Source organism: Callionymus lyra, chromosome 19, assembly GCF_982586985.1.
Source record: "Callionymus lyra chromosome 19, fCalLyr1.hap1.1, whole genome shotgun sequence".
In the NCBI taxonomy this organism is placed as follows: domain Eukaryota; kingdom Metazoa; phylum Chordata; class Actinopteri; order Syngnathiformes; family Callionymidae; genus Callionymus; species Callionymus lyra.
The window spans coordinates 20105439-20133166 of record NC_141836.1 but is presented as its reverse complement, the minus strand read 5'-3'; the positions used below and the strand labels follow the sequence as shown (position 1 = coordinate 20133166).

The window sequence follows — 27728 nt, the reverse complement described above, 5'->3', positions numbered from 1 at the left end:
TATTGAAGTATCAGACCAACTTCCTGTCTGGTAACTACGACCACAGAATTATTTTGTCTTGAAAATATATTACAAATACTTTTTTTTTTTTAATCAATGAAAGAAGTAACATTCAGGACATGCAATGTACAGTCAAATGATATTTATAAATCATCAATATATATATATATATATATATATATATATATATATATATATATATATAAACAATTCACGAAGGTGGAGACAACAGTGTTACATTTGATACATTCATGTGACTTTTAAACATTTTGACAGCAGCACAAATTAAACTTGCTCAGTCACACAGGTTCTTAGATTATGATTTTTTTTTCTCAATTTAAACAAGCTTGAACGAGAAATGTTGAGTTCATATCACGGCAACATGTGAGATGTATCTACAGATAACGAAAACACAGTCACTGGTGGAAAATAAAAAACAGCATTTATAGGATGTCAAGATCTTTACCCATCATTTTATGTGTGATCGGTGACTATTTCAATTCTTTATTTGACTGCGATTAAATGATTTGATTCACTGTGTGTTTCTTCTGAATCTAAAAAATAAATTAAAAAATGGTTCCATGTCTGGTTCACAACATATCTAACAATATCATTGCAGTTGAAAAGTGTGGATTCGCAACACAACCATTGAATGTGATCATACTTGACAATCTATTACTCCACATGGTCCATCAGACTTCCATTTCCTCCGCCACAGGACTGGATACAAGAGCAGAATGAAGTTATTTAGTTCCTATCTTGCCTGTCTCACTTAGTACATCTAATTATGAACATTTGCCGGAAATATTGAGCGCGTTCAAAGGATTCTTCGCGGCTAAAAGAAGCTGAAACTACACTCAACATGATACATTCATGATTGTTAAAGCGCTGTGTGACCCTGGTCTAGAAAGGCGCTTTACAAATAACTATTAATTACTTACTTATTATGGTAATTAGCAAAAAAAAAGTAGATTTGATAAACACAGCTGAAAATACAATGAATGAAACCACCTGCTATCATTTAGGATGTTTGTTTTAAAATCTTGTTCTATTGTCAAGTGTTTTTCAAATGGTTTTCTTAACCTCCTTCCTCTCCACTATGAGACACACATTATCCGCTGCAAACACATAAACATCAACCTCCATCCGCCTTGAGACACATATCCATGGCTCCTGAAGTACTGCTCAAGTACACTTGGTCAGTGGTGGATTGTGAAGCACTCTTAGGGGTTCCACTCAAGCTTCTTCTTTTTGTCAATCGCTCACAGTTGGAGACGTTGAGTTCTATTGACAGTTGAGACATTTTAATCACTCAAGCACTCGAGCAAAGTCCTGCAGCCCGATAACACAACGACATGCTTCAGCGTGTTTCGCTCCCTATTGAGGGAACCAGAGGTAGAAAATGAATAAACTAGAGATGTGCACCACGTGTACATTTCATTGTGTGGCCCTGCTGGTGAGAATCAAACTAGTTTAGTATTGTTGCTTTGTCTGCTCAAGAAAGATACACATTTTAAGAAATGGGCCCCAACAATCGAGCTGTGAAGCACTTGAAAAAGAAAATGATTTAGTTTATTTCAGTTGACTATTAATATCTGTAAAAAAAGAAGCAAATAGATTTTTCACCTGTCACTCTTGAAGCGTCAATATTCATATTTTTGGTTTAAACAAGGTAAAAAGAGTCAAAAACAAACTCTACATACGACTGTCTTGTTGCTGAAAACTGAGCTTCTGTTGACTCATGCTGAGATATTCGTAAACTTAAAAGTTTTTCTTCAGGGTATGCTACTTTCTTTTGATTTAATCATCTGTGACACCTTGAACGCTGTGCTGGTAAAATAATGCCTAGATTTAATTTGAAGCAAGCAGTTGTTTTTAAGTAGATACAATTTTCTCCCCTTTACTTTGGCACATAAATAATCTTCATGCGCCTTCATTTAAACATACAGTGACCTATACATGTAATTATACAAAATATACATGTGAATACAAAAGTAAGATTCTTAATGTTTGAGATGAGTGTTAAAAACTTGAGTCCTTCTCAATCAGTATCATGTCCATTCTTGCCTTTTTTTTTTGAGAAACATCTTCATAGAGTTATTTCCCGTCTGACTAACACTTGGTTCCAAACCAACTTCTGAACTTTGTTGTAAACTACAAGAAAGAAACAGACATTTCTAATGTTGTCGAGTCACTTCCGAGGCTAAGGGTGGTTCTCTTCGATGACACAAGGGCCGATGCTTTACCTGTATAAGGATATTTGCTGCTTTTCAAAAGCATTTTGACTTTCCCTCGCTCCCCTTCAGCTCTTGCTAGAACTTTACACAAGGGCCACTTGGAGAGGAGAGGGAAAGTGGGTGAGGAGGATTGGAGAGATGAATGGAACGCAGCACGATGTGGTCGTATATTGCCTGATCGAACATGTAATTTACGACTCAAAGACGTCTTGATGTCATCATCAATTAATCTTCTACCTTGTCATAGGTAGACATTTTCAGATTAGTTGAGATCAGTTTTAGGTTGACTTTTGTTAAAGTTTTTAATCAACCTTTTCCTCAACATTTTCATCTCTTTTCTTTGGCAGGAAACCGAACATGGTGTTTAACTCTAATTACTGCTAATGTATGGAATTCACCACTGCATGGCATTGTGGGTAATGTACAGCTCTGGAGTGACCATTTGTGTCGACTCGATCCCTCAAGGGTCAATCTCACCATGTTGATTGTTCAGGGAAATTAAACAGCGCTGATGATGGTGAGAGCATTTCCACCTGCAGAGTTGATAAGATTTACAAAGAAAAAAAGGTGTAATAATCCCTTCTTCCTTCTCTACAACTTCAGTAAGCGGGAGCGAGTGTTTTCAGTAAGCCGTCTCCTTGATGATGTTGCTGGTGACGGTGTGGTTGCTGGATATGCTGATGGAGTGGCGGGTCAAAGGGTGCGAGAGCCGGCGGGGCGAGCGACGGCAGGGCATGAAGACGCAGCGCAGGGTGGAGAAGAAAATCTGTCGATAGGTGGCCGACACCAGGTTGTAGAGGATGGGGTTGATGGCCGAGCTGACGTAAAACAGGACATTGGTCAGCATGTAGAAGTAGTGGTAGAAGTCGTACAGCTCACTGGAAGAAAAATACAGATGGTTAGTTGCAAAAATTGATTAAAAAAAGTTAAAATAAGAAATGTTTCTGGCCTACACAAATTTTATTTTGGTTTGTTGTCTTGAAAAGCAAATTCTAGGTGATAAAATAATTCAAAATATACGTTTTTATCATGCTTTACAAGGTACGATATTGGTGTTTTTAGTTTTTTCATATTAAATTATAATACACTTTTCAAAGTGTATCACAAAGTAGTTTACTTGGCAATGACAAAAGAGTAGATCCACATTATAAGTCCAATATTTTAATCTTTTTCCAGTGCTAAGGTTTCACACTTTTGTTAGGAATTATACGTTTATGTGAATATGAGATGACTCAACCTTAAAAGTCAATGTCAACCTTCAGGATCTTTGGACCGAAACAATAGTTTTAATAATTACACTCAGGTCAAGGTTTTAGATGAGAACCAGTAGAATGTCGCTAGAAGTACCTTAATCATAGAAAACACATAAATCAAATGCCAAAGGTAAACACATCCATACGACACATATCTCCGGGGTGCTGCAGGCAGCCATAGTGTTAATATGTGGAAGGAAGGTCTCAGACCAGGGTCAGTGAAGTGTGCATGGAATCTATGGTGCACGTCTCTCGCTGCATACGCTCACGCCATTTCAGATAAATGGAAGGAACACGGAATTAATTGAGTGTGACCTTTTCATTATAGATACTCAGGTGATTCCCAGTTGTGTTATTGGAAAGAAGGATGACAGAGAGCAAAGAGCGAGGATGTGAACGCAAAGACAATGATGCTGCAGAGAAAGTCCGAAAAAAATAAACCACTCTTTTTTCTCTACACTTTTATTCCTTCCAATTAACACACACACATGGAAAATGGATGCATCTTAATATCCTGCAGTGACGTCCAATTTCAATTAAATTTATATTAACACAATACATATAAATACTTTAAGAGTTTTGTCTTATTTGTTAATTCTGAGGGGGAAGAAAAAAGGAGTAGAACATACCCCCCCCACTAACTTGAATACATGCAATTTTAACGAAGCTCAACATTTACCATGTGGACTCGTACCTTCACCATCTTCTATCAGTCTGCATTAAAGACTGAGGAGATGAGGTCACAGAAAATTCAAATGTGAGGTATCAATCTTTCTCTCTGTCCACATCACTTACGGAGAAGAGAACTCAAGTGCTACTATTAACAACATAAATATTCACAAGGATTTATAGTGGGGTCCAAGGAGTGTACATAGAAAGGTATCTATCAATTAATTAATTCAATCTCTAGTGTTCATTCCAGCTACTTCGAGCAAGAGAAGAGGGGACACCCTGAGTGCCCGCTCAACAACTTCATGTATATTGATATTTTTATGTGTCAATCGAGCACATTTCCAAGGGGGGTCAGAAACCGGTCTTCAAGAAAGTTGGTGGCTATAGGACCATTGAAATCTACACTGAAATCTAAAACAGATCGATGTCCTTTTTACAGTCTAGTGGCTCTTCTTCACTGTTCGCTGTATTCCAGCCCCATCAAGAAAACATGTTTTTACATTACATTCTCCGACGACTTTACACAAGAATGATGTTGTTTTCACAGGAGCAGAATGGTTTGGAAGACCATCCTTCAGAAGATAGCAACATTCCTAACATTGATACTCTTTTACTGGAATGCATTCTGATTGAATTAAAAACCTGATACACTTTATAAGAGGAGCTTTGGAGAGGGGCGGAAGACGTGGAGAAAGGTTGCACGAGGCTGGATGGGAATGTTAAATTAAGTCAATCTAATCTACTTGATGTATTGCTGCTGATCTCGACTGTCAGAAGCTTTAAACTGATGACCTTATGTGTGATGGGTTTAACCAATCTGTGTCAGTTGGTTGATAGTGCCAGCAAATGAGGCTTTTACGCATGTGCCGTGCATACAAGCATTGGTTATTAGAAAGGATTCAAAGGAAAGATGGATACTCACTCGGACCATTCGGTGACATAGCAGAACATGAGGCGGCGGGCGTGGTAGGGCAGCCAGCAGACAACAAAGGCAATGACGACAGCACCTGAGCAGAACCAGGAGAAGCAGTAAATCACTTTTCAGTGAGTCTTTAAATAGCAACATGTCTTCATTTCTTTTGTGGAATTGAACAATTAACTTTGTGGAACAAGAGACAAGTGGTTACGGATCAATGAGGTTTCAGGATACAGACGGATACATTTTTTTAAGGCCACTTGACGGCACTCTCTGGTCTATAATCTTGTCTTCCAACACAATATCATGAAGTACGTGTTTGCACAAAGTTTTCCACGGAAACGTTCATATGTACCAACAATGAAAAGAACATGAAAACATGTGAACTTCTTGAGAAGTTTGAAGGTGTCGAACATATATACTGCTCAGGTCCATGTCAGCCTCACTAGATGTTCACATCAGATCAATATTGATCAAAAATTAACACACACATATTTGTAGTTACATGAGTTGATATGACATTATTCGCAAACATAAAAATATGTTTCTATAAATGCAATAATTAGACGTGCATGTGTCGTGCAGGCGAGCCACAAACTTCTAATCATCAACATCACTACAGTTACAGTTTTTTGACGTTTTAAATTAACAATCTGTTAATCCAGTTTTGTTCATTTGTTGTTGTTGTTTGTTAATAATCGCGGAAAGGAGAATCTCGGGTTCTGGTTCATGACATCTTAAAATAATGTGTTATATTCAAATAGAGGCGTGGTAAGAGATGAACCTGTCTGAATTCTTTTGCTTGGACTCGTGTCAAGCACATGTTTATACATCTCATTTTGACACTTCGGGTTATAACTGACACCTTTTGGAAGTTCCTCACTGAGGAAAAGTATCCAAATATGAGGAAATATGCTTCTTTCTTGATTGCACTACTTATGTATGATACAAGTCAACACTTTTGTACATGAAGATTATCAAATCCACACATCCTTCCATCATGACTGACTATCAGTCCAAGTCATCTGAGTGAAGTATGTACTTACTTATTTTGAGAAAATTCGATCATTTTAAAAGTAGCTCTCAAACCAACAAAATTTGGCACCCCAAAAGTAATTTGTTTTATAATTTGTAATTCCTTTTTGAAGTTATAGGCAAACATGTCCACCCACCTTGTTTTGTCTCTGTCTGTGCTTCTGTGTTTGAGGTGTATTTATTTTGTATCCCTGCACTGCCCCCCCTTCAGGAACAGAGCAGAGATGTCAGTTTTTTTCTCCACTACCCCAACTTCTCTCAGGTGAGTCAAGTACAAGAGGTTTTTTGGTGCTGTCACGGGGCTAGTTGCCTCGGTGATTTTCTAGCGTTTTTCCACTGCACCACATGTTGAATTTCTCTGTGAGATTTCTCTATGGAGATCAATAAAGTAAATTGAAACTGTATGTTCATTTCAATGAAGCGAATGATGCTCAGTGGCGTTCGTCCAAAACGACGCTTTGTGTAAATATGATGAGCGTTTCCAGAGAGCACACAGTCTACTGTCTACACTGGAAGCGCTCGCCATATTTACCCGGAGTACTTCTGGTCTATATCGTTATTCTTTATATTCTTTAAAATTGTGAAAGGTACTAAAAAAATCCTCCTCCATGTTAACCTATCTTGTTTGATGTCCCTTGGCATAACTCATGTCCTTCTGTATGAACGTCGCTCATTTAGAAAAATCACCATCACCTTTCCACCACAGGGAAATATCTAGACTATGGGAAAAAAAAGGCTATTTTGAGGACAGACCAAACAGGACGCAGGTCATTTATCTCAGCGGACAGAACGATAAGTAGTCGTAGCAACAGATGGGAAAAATTAGAATCGCTGTTGTGGGAGGTGAAGGGAGTGAGCTCATGTCTCACGTTCTAAATGAAGGCAATCACTTCACTTTCAACCACAGGGATTTAGAAAATTATTAATAACCAAATAAAGGTCTGATGAATCACCAATTGATTGCATTTTGACGTAAAGCAAAATTAACATCTCAGAGGTGTTAACCTTCACGTCGCCCCTTACATCTCTGAACAACTTCTGTTGCACACACCATTAAGAAAAAGGCCACAATAAAAAAAAATTCACTTGCTTGTGTAGATGAAAGACATTCTAAAACTTCCTATTGATGCTCCTGTCTTGCAAATTTGTTTTTCCAATTCTGTTCCTGCCTGAACCATTACTGCAAGATTGAAGTGGTGAATTCTGCTATAAATGGTTTGAGCTTTTTGACAGGCCTTTGCAGGGTGACTTCAAGTTTATGTTACCTCTGTTCTTATACTCTGCTCTTGAGCTGTTACACTCATATTTAAATCACATGTTGTTCATTTCTTCCGAACCTCCTTGAGATGGTTCTACTCCTTCATTGGAGTCCAGCTGTGTTTCATTAAACTGATCGGACTTTTTTAGCAAACACACCTGTTTATATAAGACCGTACAGCTCACAATGCATGTTGAATCATGAGGTCGAAGGAACTGCCTGAAGAGCTCAGAGACAGAATTGTGGCACAGATCTGGTCAAGGTTACAGAAGAATTTCTGCAGCACTCAAGGTTCCTAAGAGCACAGTGGCCTCCATAATCCATAATCCTTAAATGAAGAAGAAGTTTGGGACGAGCAGAACTCTTCCTAGACCTGGCCGTCCAGCCAAACTGAGCAATCGTGGGAGAAGAGCCTTGAGAGAGGTGAAGAAGAACCAAAGATCACTGTGGCTGAGCTCCAGAGATGCAGTGAGGAGATGGGAGAAAGTTCCTGAAAGTCAACCATCACTGAAGCCTCCACCAATTGAGGCTTCAAGGCAGAGTGGCCAAAAAACGGGTGAAGGACTCCCAGACTATGAGAAATAAGATTCTCTGGTCTGATGAGACCAAGATCGGATACTTTGGCCTCACTCATCTGGACCAGCCAGAGCCCTGACCTAAACCCAATCCAGCATCTCTGGAGGGACTTGAAAATGGCTGTCCATCAACGTTCACCATCCAACATAGCAGAACTGGAGAGGTTCTGCCAGGAAGAATGGCAGAGGATCCCCAAATACAGGTGTGGAAAACAAATATGAGATGCAGAAATGACTTCAGCGCGCATCATTCGACCTTCTGTACAATTAGCTCCAACAAGAGCGGCCGGTGTTCAGCATCGGAATCATTAACCATCTGAACAAAGAACAAATTACGATGATTAATTGGGCTTCACGGTGAGAGACGTTGAGCTAAACACCATCAGGCACCGACATAGAAATTGAGAGCCTGATTGGGATGATTAAAAAGGCCAGCGGGCGTCTTAAGTGAGCAACCCTGATTGATTGATGGGTCGCGGCTACATGAGCCTAGCGTGATCAAGATGAAAGGCGAGGCTAGCATGAAAAATTGATGATTGCTTGTTTTTAAATTCGTCTGCGTAAAGTCCATTAATGGTGACGTCTGATCACAGTTTTCTGTAGCTGCGTTTAAGGATTCCGAGTCGGAGTGATGCTTAGAAATGAAAGACTAACAAGAGTTCTGCTACAAAATTGTTTTCTGTGTGATGTGAAAGTGTGCAGCCGCTGGTTAACCACGCGAAACCACTTCAGAAGTCAAAACTAAAATAAATAAACTTTCATGAGTGAAAAATTAGTTTGTTATGGTTCACTCAATATTGTTTTAGCATTGAGATATATGGCAGTAGTTTTGACTGTAATACAATGACGCAAGTTGTTTTATTTATTTGATTCTATACAGGGTCCTGTGATATTAAGTATAAACAAATGTGACCCAACACAACCTGTTAGTTTGTTTCAGAATTACATTTTCTTAATATGTAATGTTTGATCTTTTTGTGGCAAAAGAACCGGTTAAGTCATAATAAACAGTTTCCAGGCATTGTAGCGAGGACTGGACTGATAACGGGTAATCCATCATCTTGAAACTCATTTTCAGATATTTATACAGTAGTTTCTTGTTGCTAGCATGACTCGCATGACAGGAACAGCGAGTCCGGCGGAAACACAGTCATCGCTTACAAGTGTTTTGTACACAAGGCAGCTGCTGTGCTTCATCATCCACATAGTTGGAGGTGAGACAGACTGAAAAACAAACGTGTCTGACTTACGCAACACGAGAACGCCATGGCGGAGCGACTGAGCGCGGTTGGGCTCCACGGTGACATTCAGCATGGTGGGATTCCCCCCCACCATGCAGATGCGGTTTTCTTGCTCCGCCTCACGGAACATTCGAAGAAGCTGGTTGGCAATGATGCCGTTCAGAGCTGATATGGCCACCATCGGCACCACGAAGGAGAGGAAGGCGTTCACCTGGAAGAGACAACGCGGTTTTCATACAGTATCTATGTGAACAAGTGAAAGTGTCGTGACGCGAGAATTAATTGAAAGCAAAAGAAAATAAATTGTCTTGGAACTGATTAAATTGAACCTCTTTACTCTAAAAAACAAAAAACAAAAAAACAAAATAGATATTAACAGTTGACAATTGTTAGAATACAGTTGAACTTTGTTTATACAGTTAAATTGTTTGATTAAGGTTGAAAATTGTTTGATTACGGTTGAAAACAGTTTATGTGAAAATGTTTTGATTTTATGGTTTGATTGCAGTTATATATTTGACTACAGTTAAATAAAAAATTGACAATTGTACTTGATTAATGTAAACAAATCAGAAATGTGTATGACTCAAAGGACTAAAACATACACATTTATTCTTCTCTCTCTTCATAATAAATATGAAGAGAATGAAAAATAACGTTGCTGATTGCACAAGGAAGGACTGATAAGGGAATGTGTGGAACTTGATAACAGATGCTTACAAAATGTCTGCTGGTTCGTACAGATATGTATTTAATCAATGTGATGTCCCTGCAGCATTCTGGGTATACATTCACACACATTCACAAGCACCTATGTGCACGCACACACACAAGCAAGCACACACACACACACAGTAAGGAGGAGGGGGGGGTTTGTTTTCCCAGAGGATAATCAGAGATGAAAAATGTTAATGGTTTTAATGAAGATGCTGACTTCTGCACCCCCCCACCAGCACCATGCCTCACAGACATTGATGACTGATTAAAGTCAGGAAACGAGTGCAGGAGAAAAGCAACTTCTGTGTCAAAAGCGTGACAAAAAAAAATTGAACAGCAGCCAAAATTCCGGATGAGGTTGGACGTCTAATTGGTGTTAGGAAATTGAGACTTAGACATGAATCACTGGAGGGGGAAAAGAGCGACACTATTGCACCTATTAAAATGTTGAAACAGGATACATGATCATAAAAACCTCTGCAGCAAAAGTTAGTAAACAACCAGAATAACTATGTTTGGTTTGCATTTATTTTTATTTTTTCATGAATTTTGTTACCGTTTTTTTCTGATTGATAAAATATTGATCTAGACTATTCCTTAAGTCAAGCCTATAGTCACTATAAAGTGACTAAAAATTGTATATAAAGTTTGTTTTGTTTTGCACCAGGGAGCCCTCTGGTGGTCACCAAATGTATAAACTTATTACGATTAAGATAAGGTCAAACTCAAGATAAAAATGCATCTTGTGTGATGGTGAGGTTTTGTGAAACAGCTGATGGGGTTTCATGAAACAGTGTCAGCAAGTGGAGCTTTTTTTCTAAATGTTTATGTTTATTTGTTCTTCATGGCTTCGACTCGGTTTATTTGTTTTTCAATACGTTTAATTGGTTCTTAACTTGACTGAGCTAACGTTAGCTTGTAGTGAAGCGGTGTCGATTGTGCACATGAACACACAGGTGTCTTATTTAATGTTTATATGTCTATTCTGTTCTACACTCATTGAGTCAAATTTAATAAACATAGCGTTTCTTCTTTGTAAAACGGTGCAAGCAGTATATTTTTATTGGTTGCGAATGGCGAGAACACGACAGAAGTAAGATCGCACCGTTGACAAAAGAAGCTGCAGGGAAGGCAAATATAGTAATTGGTTTCTCTTTATCCTCCAGTGCTGTGACACAAATACAGATTGACAAATGGAGTAGCACTGTCAAGTGCAACATCAACACAGCTGTAAAAAATAAAATATTAAATAATAATAATAATAATGTTGCAAAGACGCTTTACAATTCACACCTACACAGTTCTTGGTGCGATGATTGCCAATAATTGTGTCCAGCAGAATGGGTGACACTGTATCTTTGCCTGACCCAGGGTATTTTTAGCGAGGTAAACACCAAAAAAGAAAAGCGTCAGCCCTCTTACACGCTTTAGATGACTGTCTTCTTTGATGGCGCCAACTCCATCACCGTTTCCAATATTCAGATGTTTTATTCAGGCAATGGTTACGTTGTCACCATGTTCCTAATTTCCCAAAGGGATCAATAAGGTTCGACCTATCTGTCCAAGAAATAATCTGACACAACGCTAAACAGACTCAATTGTCTCTGTGTAAACTGCCTTTGATACCACGGGACAAATTCACAGGGAAACAAATAAAAAGAATTAGATGAAAAAGAATAATAAAGCTTTTGATTCAACCTGGACTCACTCGAACAGCACACAGAAAACGGTAAAACAATAGAAGATTATCAGTAGACTGTGAGAGCCCAGTCAACTCGTAGCACTGCTGCGGACAAGATCTGTCCGGCAGGAAACAAGTTATAAAAAAAAATGTATCCCGTCAATATCCAATATAAAACACTATTGACAGATTTGATCTTCAATGGGCGAAGCTCTCGTTAATATCCGCTGAGACAACTAGAGGGATGAGAATGAATTAGGTTTCGCCGGCAAAAGAGGCTCGATCAGAGGCAAATAAAACTATTTAAAGCGACTTCATAAGCATCATGCGATATTTAACAAACTGCAACAGATGAAAAAAATGATTAAAAGCGATCAATTCAAAAAATATATAACCCATGATTATTTCGGTGTCCAACTTTAAAAAAATGTTCTTTAAAAAAGGAATGAAAATGACTTGTTTATTAGAGTGGATGTGGTCAGTCCATGTTCATCAGGGGAAATATATTAATCCACAACAAATGATCACTTACAGCCTGTCGTTAAATCGTGGAATTGTTGTTTTTAAATGCGTCAATTATCTCTGCAAATGTTGGTTCACATCCAATCTATGTGTGTGTCCGAGGTTAGTCAAAAGACGGGCCACTACACTATGTAGGGACACGACCCACCAACCAGAAGCAGGTCATTAACTGTGATTGTGTTTTACACTCTCCAAGTGCGCCGGCTTCACAAGAGTCGTACGCCTCCTCCTCAACCTCTGGTCACCATAATAGCAGTCCTGACAGGGTGCCTACAACATTCATCAGTGAAGACCACAAAATCATCCTTCTATGTTGCTTTCTCCTCCTCAGACAGCTGCACATCAGTCATGATTGAACGAATCAAATGATCACATGTGGTTATGCAGGTAGAATTGGTAACCTTCAAGTCAAAACATTTCATTCTTCGCCTCGTCCTTGTCTGGATGTGCGTCTCCACGGAAGCTCATCCAGGAATGACTAATGTTGGCAAGTTCAGTGAGTGACGGAGCACTTCATCAAACCCTCCTGACCCTCTGAGTCGTACAAATATGTGGAGTTTAGACAGAGAAGACAACAATGTCGAGAACAACCTTTGGACCTTGAACAAGGAACAATATTTTATCCTTCTGCGAAAATGAAATAGTTGCAAAAAAAACAACTTCAGTCAGAGTTGTATGGGTTTCATACAAAACATGTCGTGGCTTCAGTTTCAGCGATTAATCGCGATGAATTAATTGAAGACAAAATGAATTACAATAATTTTGTAACACATTGATCTCATTTTCATTATTTAACTTTCTTGTTCTGTTTGCAAATTCCAATTTTGTGATGGTACTTGTGAGGATGTGGAGGCCAATAATCTGGATTCGGTGTTTTACAAAACAATCTTCACTAAATAATTAAAAATATCTTTGTGTTACTGCAGAGACCTATGTTTATTTTATCCACTCTGCATTTGTTGCACCCAGGAAGACGCCTAGGTGAGTCCACTTCCATTAACACCATCATATTGCACATCTTCTTTACCAGTAAGTTAAAATAACTTTTTCTTCACATGATACCTGACAATATGTCTGGCTGACCTTCAAACATAAAACATTTAATGAGGTTTAGTTTGTTTATTTGTTTCAATGTGCTCAGCGTGAACCTGCTTTTCTCTGTGAAGAGCAAATGAAGCCAGGGGCACTTTTTTTTCAGGGCTCTGGCAGTGGAGATAGCAGTCCTGCTAAAGTGTTGGCTGTAGACTCTGTCTCATGCTACCATCTGAGTGAAGGAATTGGCAGAATTCAAAAGTGACCAAAAACATCAGTAAATGTCAGTGTAAAGTAACCGAGAAGTGGTCTGTGATCACCACCTGCAGAAAAACTCCTTTATTGATAGTCTTCCTATTTGCCTATAATTTCCACCTGTTGTCTATTAATTTGCCCGACAGCAGGTGAAATTGATTGTAAGTAAGTAATTATCTTTTGTAAAGCGCCTTTCTCAGACCAGGGTCACAAAGTCCTCAAAACAATACACAGTTAAAATACATGCTTTAAAAGGTCAAGACAACATATAGACAAACAAATAAAAAGGTCTTAAGATGTTTCTTGAAGGAGTCAGTAGATCCATCAAACACAGAAGGAGAGGAAGATCGTTCCAAAGCTTAGGAGCAACAGCCTGGAAAGATTTCTCTCCTCTGGTCCGCAAGCATGTGCTTGGAACCATCAGCAGAGCCTGACTATGAATAGCTCTGAAAGTCATTTTAAAATGAATCCTTAAGAAGAAACTGGCAGCCATGGCAGAGTTTTAAGGATCGCGGAAATGTGAATTCTCCTACTAGAGCAGCTCAGAATTCTTCAATCACAGAAGTGTGGTTGACTTGGGGTTACATTTATCCAAGTGGTTCAAAAGTAAGTCGACTGGACTCTGTAGAGTTCTAGGAAGACGTTTAACCTCTCCTCCTAACATTTCTTCAGTTCTAAATGAGCTGGGGTGAGGAGCCAGTATATATCCTGCTGGGGGCAGGAACAGAAAACAACTATTGTTGACTCGCTAATGAACTACTTCGATAACCAGAGAAATAATGAAAATAAGAAAATAGTTTGTAGTTTCAAACTAAGTTAGGAATTGTAAAAAAAAAATTCAGACAAAAGACTTCTTTAATTAAAAAAAATGTTTTAGCAAGTAAGCCGTTAGTTTTCTGTCTGTGCAGACAAATTCTTGACGTGTCAACCGTGACAAAAATGCTGAGGCAGATATTGTAGATTATAATGTAACTGTCAGTCAATATTCTGACATGAACACAATTAAGAATCAATCAAATCGATAAGGAAGTTTCTTTTGTGTCTCAGGATTGAAGGGATTAAATGCCACTCTGGATTTAACAAAAGCCTTAGGAAATTGGTGTCTATTTAGGAGATAAAACCATTACAAAACATAGACTATATTTTGATAAAGAAACTAAAATATCATGGGGTAAAATTATACTTGAACTGAAGACGTGACACCGGATCCTCTCTCGCAGATTTGTTCTGATCGTCTCAGCTTTCATTTCACACGATGAACAACTGTCGGCTCTCTTGCAATCTCGCATGGTGGGTGATCGTCAACCTGTCACCTAGCAACCTCGGCCACCTGTAGGCTCGCTGTGAAGCCTCCTGATCCTACATTGTTTTGTTAGGTCTTGATTTAGACAAACACCCAGATAGAAAGCATTTATAATAAGAATATCTGAGACACTTTGGGGCCTGAATTGTTAATCTCAATTTTGAACAAGTGTTTTTTCCAGGGACGTCCTGACAATTTAATCATGACTGGATCTTCCAAATGTTTAACTCATTTTCTTGACATGTTTTTTTCAGTTAAAGGTGATTTTCATCTTCTTTGCTTATCTGAGGTCAGGTCAGGGCAACAGCAGCTATATCAGTGTAGCCCAGACTTTTCTGCTGACATCACCATAATAACTGATCAAAATCCACCTGTCGATCTCGCGCTCCATTCTTCCCTCACTCTTTCACAAGACCTCTTGCAACTGAAATTATTGTCAAAATATTGATGACTAAATGAAGTTTAAAATTTTGACCAGAATCCATGAAAAGATGTCTAGGCCAAAACTTCCATTTACAAGGAAAAGACACAAACTATACAAACTGACCGACAATATCTTGTTCATGGCACTCTTTTCAATCTGATATTGAATGTTGTTGATTTATTTGTGAATAAACCAATAATCTTGGATTATTTGATTTAAAGAGCAACTAATGTGTTTGAGTGTCTTATCTTGGACCGCTATTGTACTCATCTGTGTCAAAACTCTCTTCTCATTGAAATATTAACATTAGAAAATTTGATTAAGCCCCGCCCACTGAAGAACACTTGTTTTTTCTGGAGATTAAATCTTGTTTGCTCCAACTACACCCACCCTTCTATTATTTATCAAGCATCAAGGTTTGTCAACAGGCGCATCAATCCAGGAAGTCTCCCCCTCCATTGGTCTCGTTGTATAAACAAAGCGAGGTGTGATTACATGTGACCTCTAATTCACCGTGATTTCAGACGGGGGAGAACTTTATAAAGCAATTAGATCAAAACATGGTCATTACAAGGAATTTACTGCATCTTGGAGAGGAAGACTCTCCATTTGAAACACGTAGGTCAGAAAAGTTGGGATTTTAATGAGTTGCCCTTTAAACATCTGAAAAATTTAAATGTACGTTACTTCTTATTTTGCCCCATGACCAGCGGCCTAATTTCCTCAAATAATCCAGTGTGAAAAACAAGATCTGCTTGAAACAATCTTGTCCATAAGTGAATAAATTCAAATGTCAAGCACACTTTCATCAGAGGCAGACGATGGAATCATGAGCATTAACTGCTAAAATGAAATGTACAGGCTCACGAGCTGATTAAGAAAAAAACCAATTTATTTTTATCAATAATTCACACAGTCAGGAGGGCAAACAAGCTCCTTTTCATTTCATGTAAATCACTGATGCAGCAACAGATGGCAAACTAATGTTCGCCACCAATCTTTGGCTGAGCCGGCACGCTTCGCTTTCCATTCAATTACATCGCACATGATGGTGGAATCGGCTCGATCCATTCTTGCGCCGGCTAAATGGGAAACAGAGCAAAGCCGATCACTAAAGGCAGAATGATGATGATTATGTTGATGATCTGGGTAATTGTGGTTCTGTTACACTTCTTGACGGATGTGAATGTTGATGTGGTGTTAACTCACGTTTGTTCACAACTTACCCCAAAATACACATTATTCTTTCCAAATGTAAATTTTTTCTGTTAATCTTTGACTTTGACATTTGATTCTGTTAATATAAGTACATTTACAACTTTATTGAAACTACACGCTCACAGAAAACCACGAGTTAGAAAATGAACCAGTAAACATTTTCATTAAATCAAACCAACTGTCATAAAAGATCTGATTTGGTGTTTGGATGGATTAAGCTCATGAAATGTTGTGAAGAAGTAAAGCAAAACCCTCATCACGGAAAGATGTGTTGTTATGAAGTAATGTTATTAATCAAAAGGGATTTTTATACCCAAACAAAAAGTTGTTTTTTTAACGGTCTTTACTTTTATAACTGATTTCCTGCCTTAAAGATACTGGTTTTGTTGCAACCAAGGTTAACAATTCTACTTCCTGCATTGCAAAAAAAAAAAAAAAAAAAGTTTGAAGAGAATGTGGTTTGGAGACCAATTCTGAAGTATCTATGCTTCAGCTAGTTCCACAAGCACGCTAAGCGTAGACGAGTCTTGGGACGTTTCATCAAAATGGTGCTACTTCTAGTAAGTTTTCTGGAAGACTTTCAAACCAAAACCCACATCATTGCCCCATAAGTTCTATAAGTGTCTCTCACGGTCCAAAAGGACCCAAACTCCACACATTACCATGACAACCAAGAGATGACACAGATGAAGGACTCTCGTGAAAACGCTCAAGACTGGTTATGTAACTTGCTTTTTTTTTCTACTTCCAAACCGGACTTCTCATCGCTCACGGTTTGTTTTCTCAGCGTGACAGCGTCCTCACCGGTCCTCCCTTCTCGTCTCCTTCATTATCAAAGTCTCGCCAAGCAACACTCGGTGATCGTGAGAGAAACACCGAGATAAGAGCGATGATTAATGACAAGTAATGAAAGCTAAACATTAAGAAAAATACAAAAAAAAGGACGGGGCAAATGGGTTTCCTTCAAGGCGTCAGGCAGCAGGACTGACAAGAAGACGGATGTGCACGTGAGAAAGGAGACGGAAAGAATTCAAATGGAGTCTGAACGCCTGAACTTGTGTATTCTTTTGTCCCTCATGAAGATAAATCTACAGAAGTAGTCTGTAGTTGTATTTTTGGCAGAAATATATGAATTTAGATAAAATATTTTAACCAAATCTTTTTTATTTTATTATAATAAAACATTTAAGAAATTATTCTCCAAAATGAAATTTAGAATATAGAAGAATTTTGCACATGAGTAATATTATGAATATTTCTGTTTATAGTAACCAAGCAAGTCATTTATATTTATAAAGCGTTTTTCTAGACCAGGGTCACAAACAATTAACACTTAACACTTAAACAATAAAAAGAAAAATCTCAAAAAAGATATACTAAAAAGATCGAGATGGCATAAAATTGAATTATTTGTAAGAAAAATGCTGATGAGATATGAAATAAACAGTACCCAACAGAATAAGTTTCTCTTTTGTGTTTATATACTTGTAAATCTGACACTAAAGGAGTCAGTGTCTCACCAACCATCAACCTCAGCGCACATCACTGGTCATAATAGACTTTGCTCTTGTAACCTCTATTTCGCCAGGTTAACGTTGGATATGAAGAACCTCCAAACTTTCCTTCCATCTTGCCAAATATTTAAAATCTCATTTATCTCACTTACAGCAGTGAGTGGTCAAAACGTTTACATCACCTGCTGTTTGGATGAAGCGTTTCTGCTCAGACTAGTGTGTCATGAAGTGTTTTAACGTTACAAAGCGTCGCTGGTGTAAACGCCTGTCACTTCCATCCCAAAAAACACCCGCGTGATGGCTCGCAGGTCTTTAACACCTCTGGGGAGTGGAGAGTCGTCATAAAAGGCTCAGACGGTGCAGCCGCCTCTCAGTTTAATCCATTAAAAAATATATATATATAATCACTGTTACCACCCATTTGAAAGTGTTACTTCTAAATAATTTTCCTGGACTCCTGCATCCTCCCTCACTCTTTTCTCCATCCATCTGTCCACACACCCTTCCAGACGGTCGCAGCAGAAGGCCATCAACACTGAGTCTGGTTCTGCTCGAGGTTTCTGCCTTGAGCACAACCAAAAGAATGTTTTTCCTCACCACTGTCGTTCTGTGATTCACTCATTGTTGATTCTCCAGGTTCTGTTCTTCTTTTCTCTAATATAGTCTTGCTTCAACTGTAAAGTGTCTTGAGATAACTTTGTTATGATATGGCTCTTCAATAAAATAAAATTGAACATTAAAAAGTAAACTGCAGTTATAATGTTCCTTTGAAAAAAGAAACTGTGTTCAGAGGAAAACTATTGCATTAAAAAATACCAATGAAATAAGGCAAAAAAATTGTTATGGGATATTTTGGCCATTCTGCCCCTGCCTGAGGAATTTATTTTTTTAACTCTCAAGTTAAACATTTAAATAATCCTTCCTCCCTTCTATTATGAAGTTTGTTATACACATTGTTCTCCAACAACAACTTTAGGAGAAGAAGCTTGAACATGTGAGAGCAGAAATACTTTAAATAATCTTCTCCTTGAGCTAAGAGACACTGACGTCTGTTCCTGAGGGAACACAGGCGCTCGTCTTGTTGTCCAGTCACGTCTGGATTGGGTCTTCTGAAGAATATGGCCAAACAAGGCCACCGTGTTGTTGCTTATAGCTGAGAGGATCATTAAGCATTAAAGACACAAAGTCATGTTGGAGATGGATTCTGGATCACGATGTGAAAGAACATGTTTGTTATAATCGCAGCCATTGTTTATAATTTAATTTTTTTATTAAACTGCTGCCGGATTGTCACAGCATCTTAACCCAGTACCGTTTCTATAACTCCATCCCCAATATTTGATTTTTGTTCCTACCAGGTTTTGGACAAGATGGCCAGCTTTTTTGCTGCGAGGTATGTCACGACTTCAAGCTTACACAGTCCATTTTTGGAGATTCCTCAGTCTGTCGATCTCAGCCTCCATCCATTTTCAAACTCTTACTTTTATTGATCCAAGTTGTATTACTTATTAACACCTCCTTCCTCTGGTCCTTCTTCAAGTCTGGGAGTTTTGACAGGCTGGAATCTGGGGTGAGACAAAAGGTGGATGTAATTCTTACTCCTAAGCTCCCTGGTCTGTCAGATGTGTCTCGGCCCCCCCTTCTTTTTTTTGGGCACTTCTCAACACACCATAATTCTGTCTGACCCTCGGACTTCTCTGTGAACCCCATAATTGAAAAAGGCTTCTTAAATTTCCAAGACAATTTAAACGTTGCGTCTCAGGGTCAAATACATAAACTGACTTAAGTGAGACATGGTTATGGGTCATTATATTTTCCAAAAGGAAAAACGTTTAATTGAATTTGTACTTCTTTTCTGTCCCTCCCAGGATAAGAATCTAAAGTAAGGGAAATTCAGAATATTGTCAGTTTGATTAAAAAATGTACTCTGCATATCTACGACTCCAGATGTTTCATGTTGTGTGTAGGAGTTACAATATTTTGCAGCTTTAAGCAAAATCTCCTCCGAGTTAAATTGTGTTGTGTACTTTTTCCAATTGCACTGCAAAAACATCACAACCTTGTCAAGGCCCTAGTTGCGACTCCAGCTCAGCTGGAGACCACTCAGCAGTGGAGCAACAACAAACAAACCCATTGGTCTGCTCGGAAACACATCGGCGCACGGACACTTAGCATTCGGCATTCTCATCTGAATCCCTGTTGATGTCAGCATTTTTTTTCCTGCTCTGTGTTCATCGCTGTGGTGCAATTTACAAAAAGATGTATCAGAAATGATCATGAGCAATGCATGTTTTCAGCTAACTTTTAAACCATAAGGAACCATCAGCAGATTCTGAGCCACAGACCTCAGAGCCTGAGCTGGGGTACAAGGCTTATAGAATATAGATAAAATACACAGAGAACAATCTAACCTGGTAAGAAATCTAACCTGAATTTAACCCCGAGTGCATTGAAAGTACCAGGCCACGATGTAAGTGTGAAGTGAGAATTTAAAGTGTGAAATTCTGATGAGTGAAAGAACAGGAACCATCTGTGGTGTGAGGAGGAACCGAAATTCCAGTCTCCAACCCCAGAACTGGGGCGGTCCATGTCTGGGTCTAAAGTTCACGTCTGGGGAGACTGATACAACACCCTAATCTGCCAACCCACAACGAGGTCCGGGTCCATGGAGCCAATCGAAGCCTCCTCGCCCAAGCTCGACTGTATAAGAAATAACTGTTTCTGTGTTTCTGTCGTCAGTTGGTAGGCTGTCTGAGAGTTCCTCAGGTAACAGTCGCTGACCCAGAATTCTGTGCCTAAATCTCCTTCTGTTGTTAGAATAAACAAAAGTTCTTTTAACGGTTTGCCTTCTGGTTCTCTTTGAGGTCCAAACAACGAACACGCGGGAGATACAGCGGGAAACTGTACTTCCAATAAATGGTGACCCGATGTTTTGAAGAGAGGCTTGGATGTTCGATTGTAACAGAACAGAAGGAGTAGGATCAGGACAATAGCGATTGAAGGTCTTCACCGTGCGCACTGGACTAAGGTGAGCAAAAGCCTGTTCAAACGCAATTCTGTGATTGACTAAATACTATCATGGAGACCTGAAGTTAATATTGTCTTGCTCAGTAACGCAATATAATTTTGGTTGAATTAGAATTGGTTGTTGGAGAAATATTTCAAGACGTAGTGAAGTATTGGTACATTTAATTTTGATGATTTGGAATACTGATGGTACTGAGACCTGATTGAAGTCCTTGGAAGGGAGTATTCAAGATGCAGTGAAGTACTGGTTAATTTATTGAGACTCAGTGAAGTATATTGGAAATACTAAGACCTGATATCTAAGAGAGACTCAGTGAAATATATTGGAAATACTAAGACCTGATATCTAAGAGAGACTCCGTGAAATATTATTGATTTCATCCGATATTGAGACCTGATATCTGAAGTTGTCTCGCCATAGACTGGCTTGTGATCGGACGCGATCACATATTGTGACGTTACTGTTTACGTTGGGGATTTTTGGGGCCCTCAAAAACAGTTATGGCTAGTTCAAAGTCCGTAGAAGACGGTAATGAATGGTCATGTGGGTTCATAAGACACTGGTGTAATATTTCTTTGAAATCTGATCAAAGAAAAATTTATGATTTTTATGTTGACATTGAATCTCAGATTTTATCAGGAATTGAAAAGAGGAATAAAGAAAATGAGAAGATAAAATTAAGCAAGTTGTGGAAAGTGTTGATGAAGGAAGAAATGTTTGTGAGACCCAACAGGAAGTGCACATTGATTTATGTGGCAAGTGATCTGCAGGAGAGAGAAAGAGAAGTAGTGCAGAAAGAGAAAAGTTTTCAGGAAGAGTTAAAATAAGAAAATTGGTTAAAAAAGCAAGAAATTAGGAAACAGATTGAAAATGTGACAAGGAAAGACGACTGTTACACCAGCTGTGTCTCAGTGTCAGCGATCGTAAAATGTTTGAAAAAATATCGATCGATAATAATGTTCCGCCTATCGTCTCACTATATCCAACTTTGCCAACAGCTCCTCCACCGTACGAGTCCAAAGCAGAAACCAGAGAAAGTAACAGTACATTTTTGATTCAAACCCCGGTCTACCACATTGCAGGAGAGGTCAATTTGGAATCAGTGGCAGACGATAAATTAAGCGAACAACAGGTTAAAATTATTGAAGATGTTGTTCGAGCAAACCTCGCTAAAGAGGAAGTACGCGACCTCAGAAAACTGAAAATGAGGAAGCGCGCTTCTCGGCCACGACCACCGTGACCGCAGGTCAAACTCAGCTTGACCTGAGCTTCAGCTTGCCCAGGCTCGAAAGGAAGCAACAAAAGATAAACAACAAGGCAAAGAAAAGGCGTATAAAGGGGAAAAGCAGATTTGGATGGCAGAGGGACCAAGTCAATCGGGGGGCAGAGGCATTATCAGAAGGGGTCAAGCTGGTCCCTACCAGCAACCATACATGTGCTACCGCTGTGGAGATCCAACACATGGGTAAAACACTGCCCACACCCTCCACAGTATCTACCACAAGGGGAAGCCATGAGATGTGGTGCCAGACCCGGACCCAGACGGGGCGGTCCCTCTAGAGGCCGAGGCGGTCAAGGACCAGCACCGTGACAAGCAAGTGGACCACCACCACAGCACACCCAAGGACAAACCGCTGAAAACAACTGTTGCTGGACTGAAGTTTGAACAATCATACGTTTTATCCCACAGCCAAGATCCGGTCCACCTGATGGGAAGGGACATGCTAACCTGAATTCTTTATTAATTTAATTATTATTTATTTGCGAGTCACCACATGTCCACAGGTTGTTACTATACACAGACACCTATAGAAGAGACAGCAGACATCCACTGGGCGAAATTCAACACAGAAGCCCAGGGGGATGGAAGGGTCTACTCAACCTACCAGCAGTGGAAACCCTGGATAGATTCATGTGCCTCTTCCTGTCCCCCTATCCACCCCTGCATCTCACTCTGCTCTATGACCGCAAACAAGATTTAGTTTATCAAGAAGCATTTGAATCTACAAAGGGGGAACAGTGGTAACTCACCAGTACCTGCATATATGTAAGGTAGAAGGGAGTAGCTGCACTAATTAATTTGTTATCTTCACAGGACGAGTGGTACATGATGTCTGAGACATCTGTTCCACACATCTCTCTTGCCCTAGCGCACGGGCATGAGGCGAGAAAGTTGGGGCCCATGGTGAAGGAATGTCGGGAAGCAACGGACTGGCAACCATGTCAAATTCCGGATGTTTTGTTGAGAAGATGATCGACTCCGCCAAGCTCGAACACGTAACGGTAACACGTTTCCATGGGCGGGAACTCTGTGATGATGAGAATGCGGAACGCATGCTTGAGAAGTTCCCTGCATCTTTGTGGTCTCAGGAACCCGCCGATGTGGGACATTGCTTTAGTTATAACCCAGTAAGATTTGAGGTAGTTCCAAATTATTTTGTTAACGTTTGGCAATATCCTTTTCGGCAGGAGGCAGTTGACGGCATCACGGAAACCATGAAAGGACTATGGGAGGCCGGCGTACTCGAACCCTCAACCTCCTCCTGGAACACACCCATTTTACCGGTAAAGAAAGCTGACGGGGTAAATTATCGAATGGCACACGATCTACGAAAGATAAATGAGGTCACAACAACACCTTTTGTTCCTGTACCTGATCCACAAAGATGCTTAAGTGTTTTAAGTCCTAAAATGGGTTGGTTTACAGGATTGATTTGGAAATTTGTTTAAACGCAACAGAAAACAAGTGTTATTACTTTTGAGAGTGTTGTAACTGGTAAAGAGAACACATTGAGTACAGAACACAGTTCATCTATACTCTCACATCCAAAACCATCAAATGTCAAAGAAATGTTGTCGTTCTTGGGATTATATGGTTATTCCAGAAGTTACATTCCTGAGTTTGCAGTGAAAACATGAACATTGAGAGACCTTGTAAGAGACAAAGGTATGAGAAACTTTCTGACTTGAAGAGAGACTTAGCAGCAGCATCACTGCACAACCGAAATATGACTTATCTTTCCATCTTGACCTTTTTTACGACTGACGGTGCAGCAAATGGAGTGTTATATCAGAAACAGTGAGGAGTTAGACATATTTAACTGTATGTTTGCACACTCCTAGACAAAATTGAGGCTAGACAGTTGACTTGCACAGTGTACGCCGTGGCCGTGGCTACATGTGTGACTAAGACGGCACACTTGGTAATGGGACATCAACTTCTCATTATGACTGATCATGGAGTTACTGCTTATGTGGCATCGAAGGCATTCACAATGTCACCTTTGAGGCAGAGACGTCTTCTAACCGTTTTAACACAACCTCACATTTCGTTTGTTTTATCAGGCATCAACATGGCGGATTTAATAAACACAACAGGCGAAACCCACGAATGTCAGGCACGTGTAGTTTCTGAGATGAAAGTGTGCCCGGACCTGTCATCTGAACCATTAGAAGGGGGTAAGGTTCCCTTTACAGACGGCTGATGCTGGAGGCATGTGTCTGGACCCTTGCCGCGAAACTGGGAGCAACTCTCATCTCTGGTTGATTCATTTTGTTTCCAGGAGACGTTGGAGATACAGCCTGTGGAACCGGCCGGTCCACACCCTGTGTCATCCGTTTACCTGAAGCTTCTGCAAAGGAAGTGGACTGAGCCAAGGTGGACGGGACCGTTCACGGTGAAAGCTCCTACTTCTCACGCAGTACAACTTGAAGATAAAGGGGACAAGTGGTACCACGTTTCACAAACTCGAGTGAATCCAAGGAAATTGGACTAAGGGACTTGGATCTGGGGATTTCATATTGTTGTCTATCTTCCTGGAGTTCTTACATTTTGTATATATTTTCAGATGATATAAAGAGGGGGAGTGACTGAGTTAAAGGATCAACATGGCTGGGGAAACAAAGAAATTGTTGCAGTATATGTTCCTGATCAGAATTCTATGCATGCTAGGGACGTTTGCGGTGTTCTACACGTTCACATGGCTCTGGTTGTACGCTCAGACTTTATCGGTAGGACTAGTAAAACTCATGACACAACAACCACAACAAACCAACATGCAAGAATTTTCAATAGCACTCACTCTGGCACCTGATGATGAGGAAGTTGAACTTTCTCGAAGACCAAAAAGAGCAGTAGAAAAGGAAAAACAAAAACCCACCATGTATATGTATCAAATACCATATGATCATGTGCATGTCTGGAACAATTGAACAAAGTATGAATTTAGTGGCCCCGAAGAACATACAACAAAATAATCATCACAAAGGGAACAGAAGGATCACATCACTGATGTAAGGAGGAGCCTGACCATGAATAGCTCTAAAAGTAAGAACCAGAATTTCAAAGTTGATCCTGAAAGAAACAGGCAGCCAGTGAAGAGTTTTAAGGATCGGGGAAATGTGAGATATCCAGAGGGATTAATAAAGTGTTATCTATCGCTCTAATTATAAATTCACTTTGTTATTTCTCTTAACTAAATTACATTTAAATTTTGGGTTTGTATTTTGCTTGCAAGAGAGGAAAATATATTCAAATTCAACTTCTAGATACAACATGCTTCATATTTACAAAACAGCTTACTTTAAATGATGAACTTTTAATAAGTCTGACAAAACGTTCCCAAAGTTTAGTATAGAACCGGATTCAGCATTTTGAATAACCAAAGCTTTGGCACAACACGTTGACTTCCTTTACAGTTGACAAAAATACATTTCTATGTGAGCTCAGGCGGGAAATTGTTTTCTCAGATTCAAATTAAATAACTGTATGTCTACGGTAATCACTTGCACAAAGCTGTCACACCAAACACAACAGTACAGCCTATAAGTTGCCTTACAGCAAGTCATCCGTAGATATTGCAGATAATTTTCTGCCTTCAAATGCCTTTTGACTTTTTTTTTTAATCTCCGTTTTCAGGACTTTGAATACTGTAATTTCTTCAAAAGCTTTAAACCTGCTGCTCTGCTATGAGTTTGAAAGGAACAAAAGAGTTTCAAGGCGAAAAAACAACTTGAAAAAAGTTATACCACCGAACTAGCCACAGAGTCTCTGCCATTTAAATCTCCCCCTTTACCACTCTGTAGAACTCGACAGTGATTACGCTTCAAATCAAAATACATATTATTTACATACATTTGACATCACCGCAGAGTCACGAATTTCATTCTGATTGGTCAACATACTGATGGTATCCAATGATAACAGTCTAGAAATAACTATTGCTAACTTACTTACTTGTGTAATTTAGTAAAGCACCTATCTATCTATCTATCTATCTATCTATCTATCTATCTATCTATCTATCTATCTATCTATCTATCTATCTATCTATCTATCTATCTATCTATCTATCTATCTATCTATCTATCTATCTATCTATCTATCTATTTTAAGCCTGTTTGTAGCAGAAGTTTAAATAATAAGTATGGAAGTACTCCAGGTAAATATCATGAACGCTTCCAGAACGCATACATTCCATCTACACTGGAAGCGGAGTACTTCCTGTCTGTATCACTTGTTATTCTTTAAACTTCTGCCACAAACTTAAACCTAAAATATAGACTTATTTAGTTTTTTTTTCCATGATAATTCCTCACTTTCTTAAGACGTTTCTATTTGTTCAGGCTTTTCCTTTATTTTCTGGAACCCCTGTTGTGTTATCAGTTTTATCTTGACCTTTAAAATATATACTTTATAGAATATTGTTTTGATTGTTTAAGCGCTTTGTGACCCTGTTCTGGAAAAGCGCTATATAAATAAAAATGACTTACTTACTTACTTTGAGACTTCAATAAAAGGTGGACATTACAGAAGAGCAGTATGAAGGTATTTGTATGTTTTTAAAGTGTATTTTTGGACATGTCTATAACTCTAAAAATGATTACTCAGAAAATAATTCCAACCCTTAGTTGACATGAGGGCAAGTAGAAAACTAGTGAATAATTTGGTTGAATACATGAGGTGTGACACACCTGATAAATATGGAACTGAACAAATAAACATTTATTAGGTTTACATGAAATGCAAGTTATAGTTCCTCACATATTTATTTATCATCACTAATGCAGACAAAGTAATTTATGATATTGGATTTTAAGAAAGCAAATAAAGAAAAAGTCAACAGGTTCTGTGGAATCATCGCTCTCGCTCACCTGAAGCACCGTCTTAATGGTGACCTGAGACACGATCTTGGTGCAGATGTTCTCTCCTCCGATCACCACCTGGCCCATGGTGAAGAGCATCGGCGTGGCGAGCGCGAAGGACGCCAGCCACATGGCGCTGATCAGCTTCTTGGTGCGGCTGCGGGACATGATGCTCTTGGCCTTGAACGGGTGGCAGATGGCCATGAAGCGCTCCACGCTCAGGCTGGCGATGTTGAGCGCCGTGGCGTACGAGCAACTGTCCCTCAGGAAGTAGTAACCCCGGCACACCGCGTCCCCGAACACCCACGGGTGGTGGAACCAGATGAAGTTGTAGAGCTCGATGGGCATGGACAGGACCAGGATCAACAGGTCGGACACCGCCAGGCTGGCCAGGTGGTAGTGCACGGTGCTCTGCAGGTTCTGCAGCGTCTTCTTGGTCAGGAGCGTGTACAGGGTGATGGAGTTCCCGAGGAACCCCAGGGCGAAGAGGCTCAAATAGATGACGGTCACGATCACTTTGGAGTAAACGTTGGTGTTGACGTCCAGGTCTTCTTCCTCGAAGTCGCCCGCGGGCGTGCTGCTGTTGGAGTGGTTCAAGAAGACCCGGTGCGCCAGGACGAACGCGTCGCGCTCGAGGAGCGTCAGGTTCAGATCCATGGTGGCAGTGGAACCATCGGACGTTGAACTCCGCAGCACGGTGTGA

The 27728-nt window shown here is 39.6% G+C and overlaps 1 protein-coding gene and 2 long non-coding RNA genes across 7 annotated transcripts in view; 1 reads left to right on the top strand and 2 right to left on the bottom strand.

The window, feature by feature from the left end:
- Positions 1 to 27728, bottom strand: part of LOC148059882 (uncharacterized) — a 312120-nt gene that overhangs the window by 258835 nt on the left and 25557 nt on the right. The window lies entirely within an intron of this gene.
- On the bottom strand, positions 225 to 27728 carry ntsr1 (neurotensin receptor 1 (high affinity)). Of its 2 annotated transcripts, XM_087780895.1 has the most exons (5): positions 27035 to 27728; positions 9197 to 9398; positions 6251 to 6318; positions 5085 to 5169; positions 2951 to 3115 (listed from the first exon to the last, which is right to left on the bottom strand). In XM_087780895.1, the coding sequence occupies exons 1-5, from the start codon at positions 27680 to 27682 to the stop codon at positions 3078 to 3080; spliced, it is 1041 nt and encodes a 346-aa protein (XP_087637021.1). In that variant the 5' UTR covers positions 27683 to 27728; the 3' UTR covers positions 2951 to 3077. The 2 variants fall into 2 exon arrangements, with proteins under 2 accessions (XP_087637020.1, XP_087637021.1); XM_087780894.1 differs by lacking the exon at positions 6251 to 6318 and having other exon boundaries at positions 225 to 3115.
- LOC148059884 (uncharacterized) lies at positions 20612 to 26138 on the top strand. 4 transcript variants are annotated; one of them, XR_015709474.1, is made up of 5 exons: positions 20612 to 20881; positions 21880 to 23164; positions 23351 to 23446; positions 24227 to 24340; positions 24445 to 26138. It is a non-coding gene; the product is annotated as an uncharacterized LOC148059884 (long non-coding RNA). The 4 variants fall into 4 exon arrangements; XR_015709473.1 differs by having other exon boundaries at positions 20612 to 23164; positions 23354 to 23446; XR_015709471.1 differs by having other exon boundaries at positions 20612 to 23164.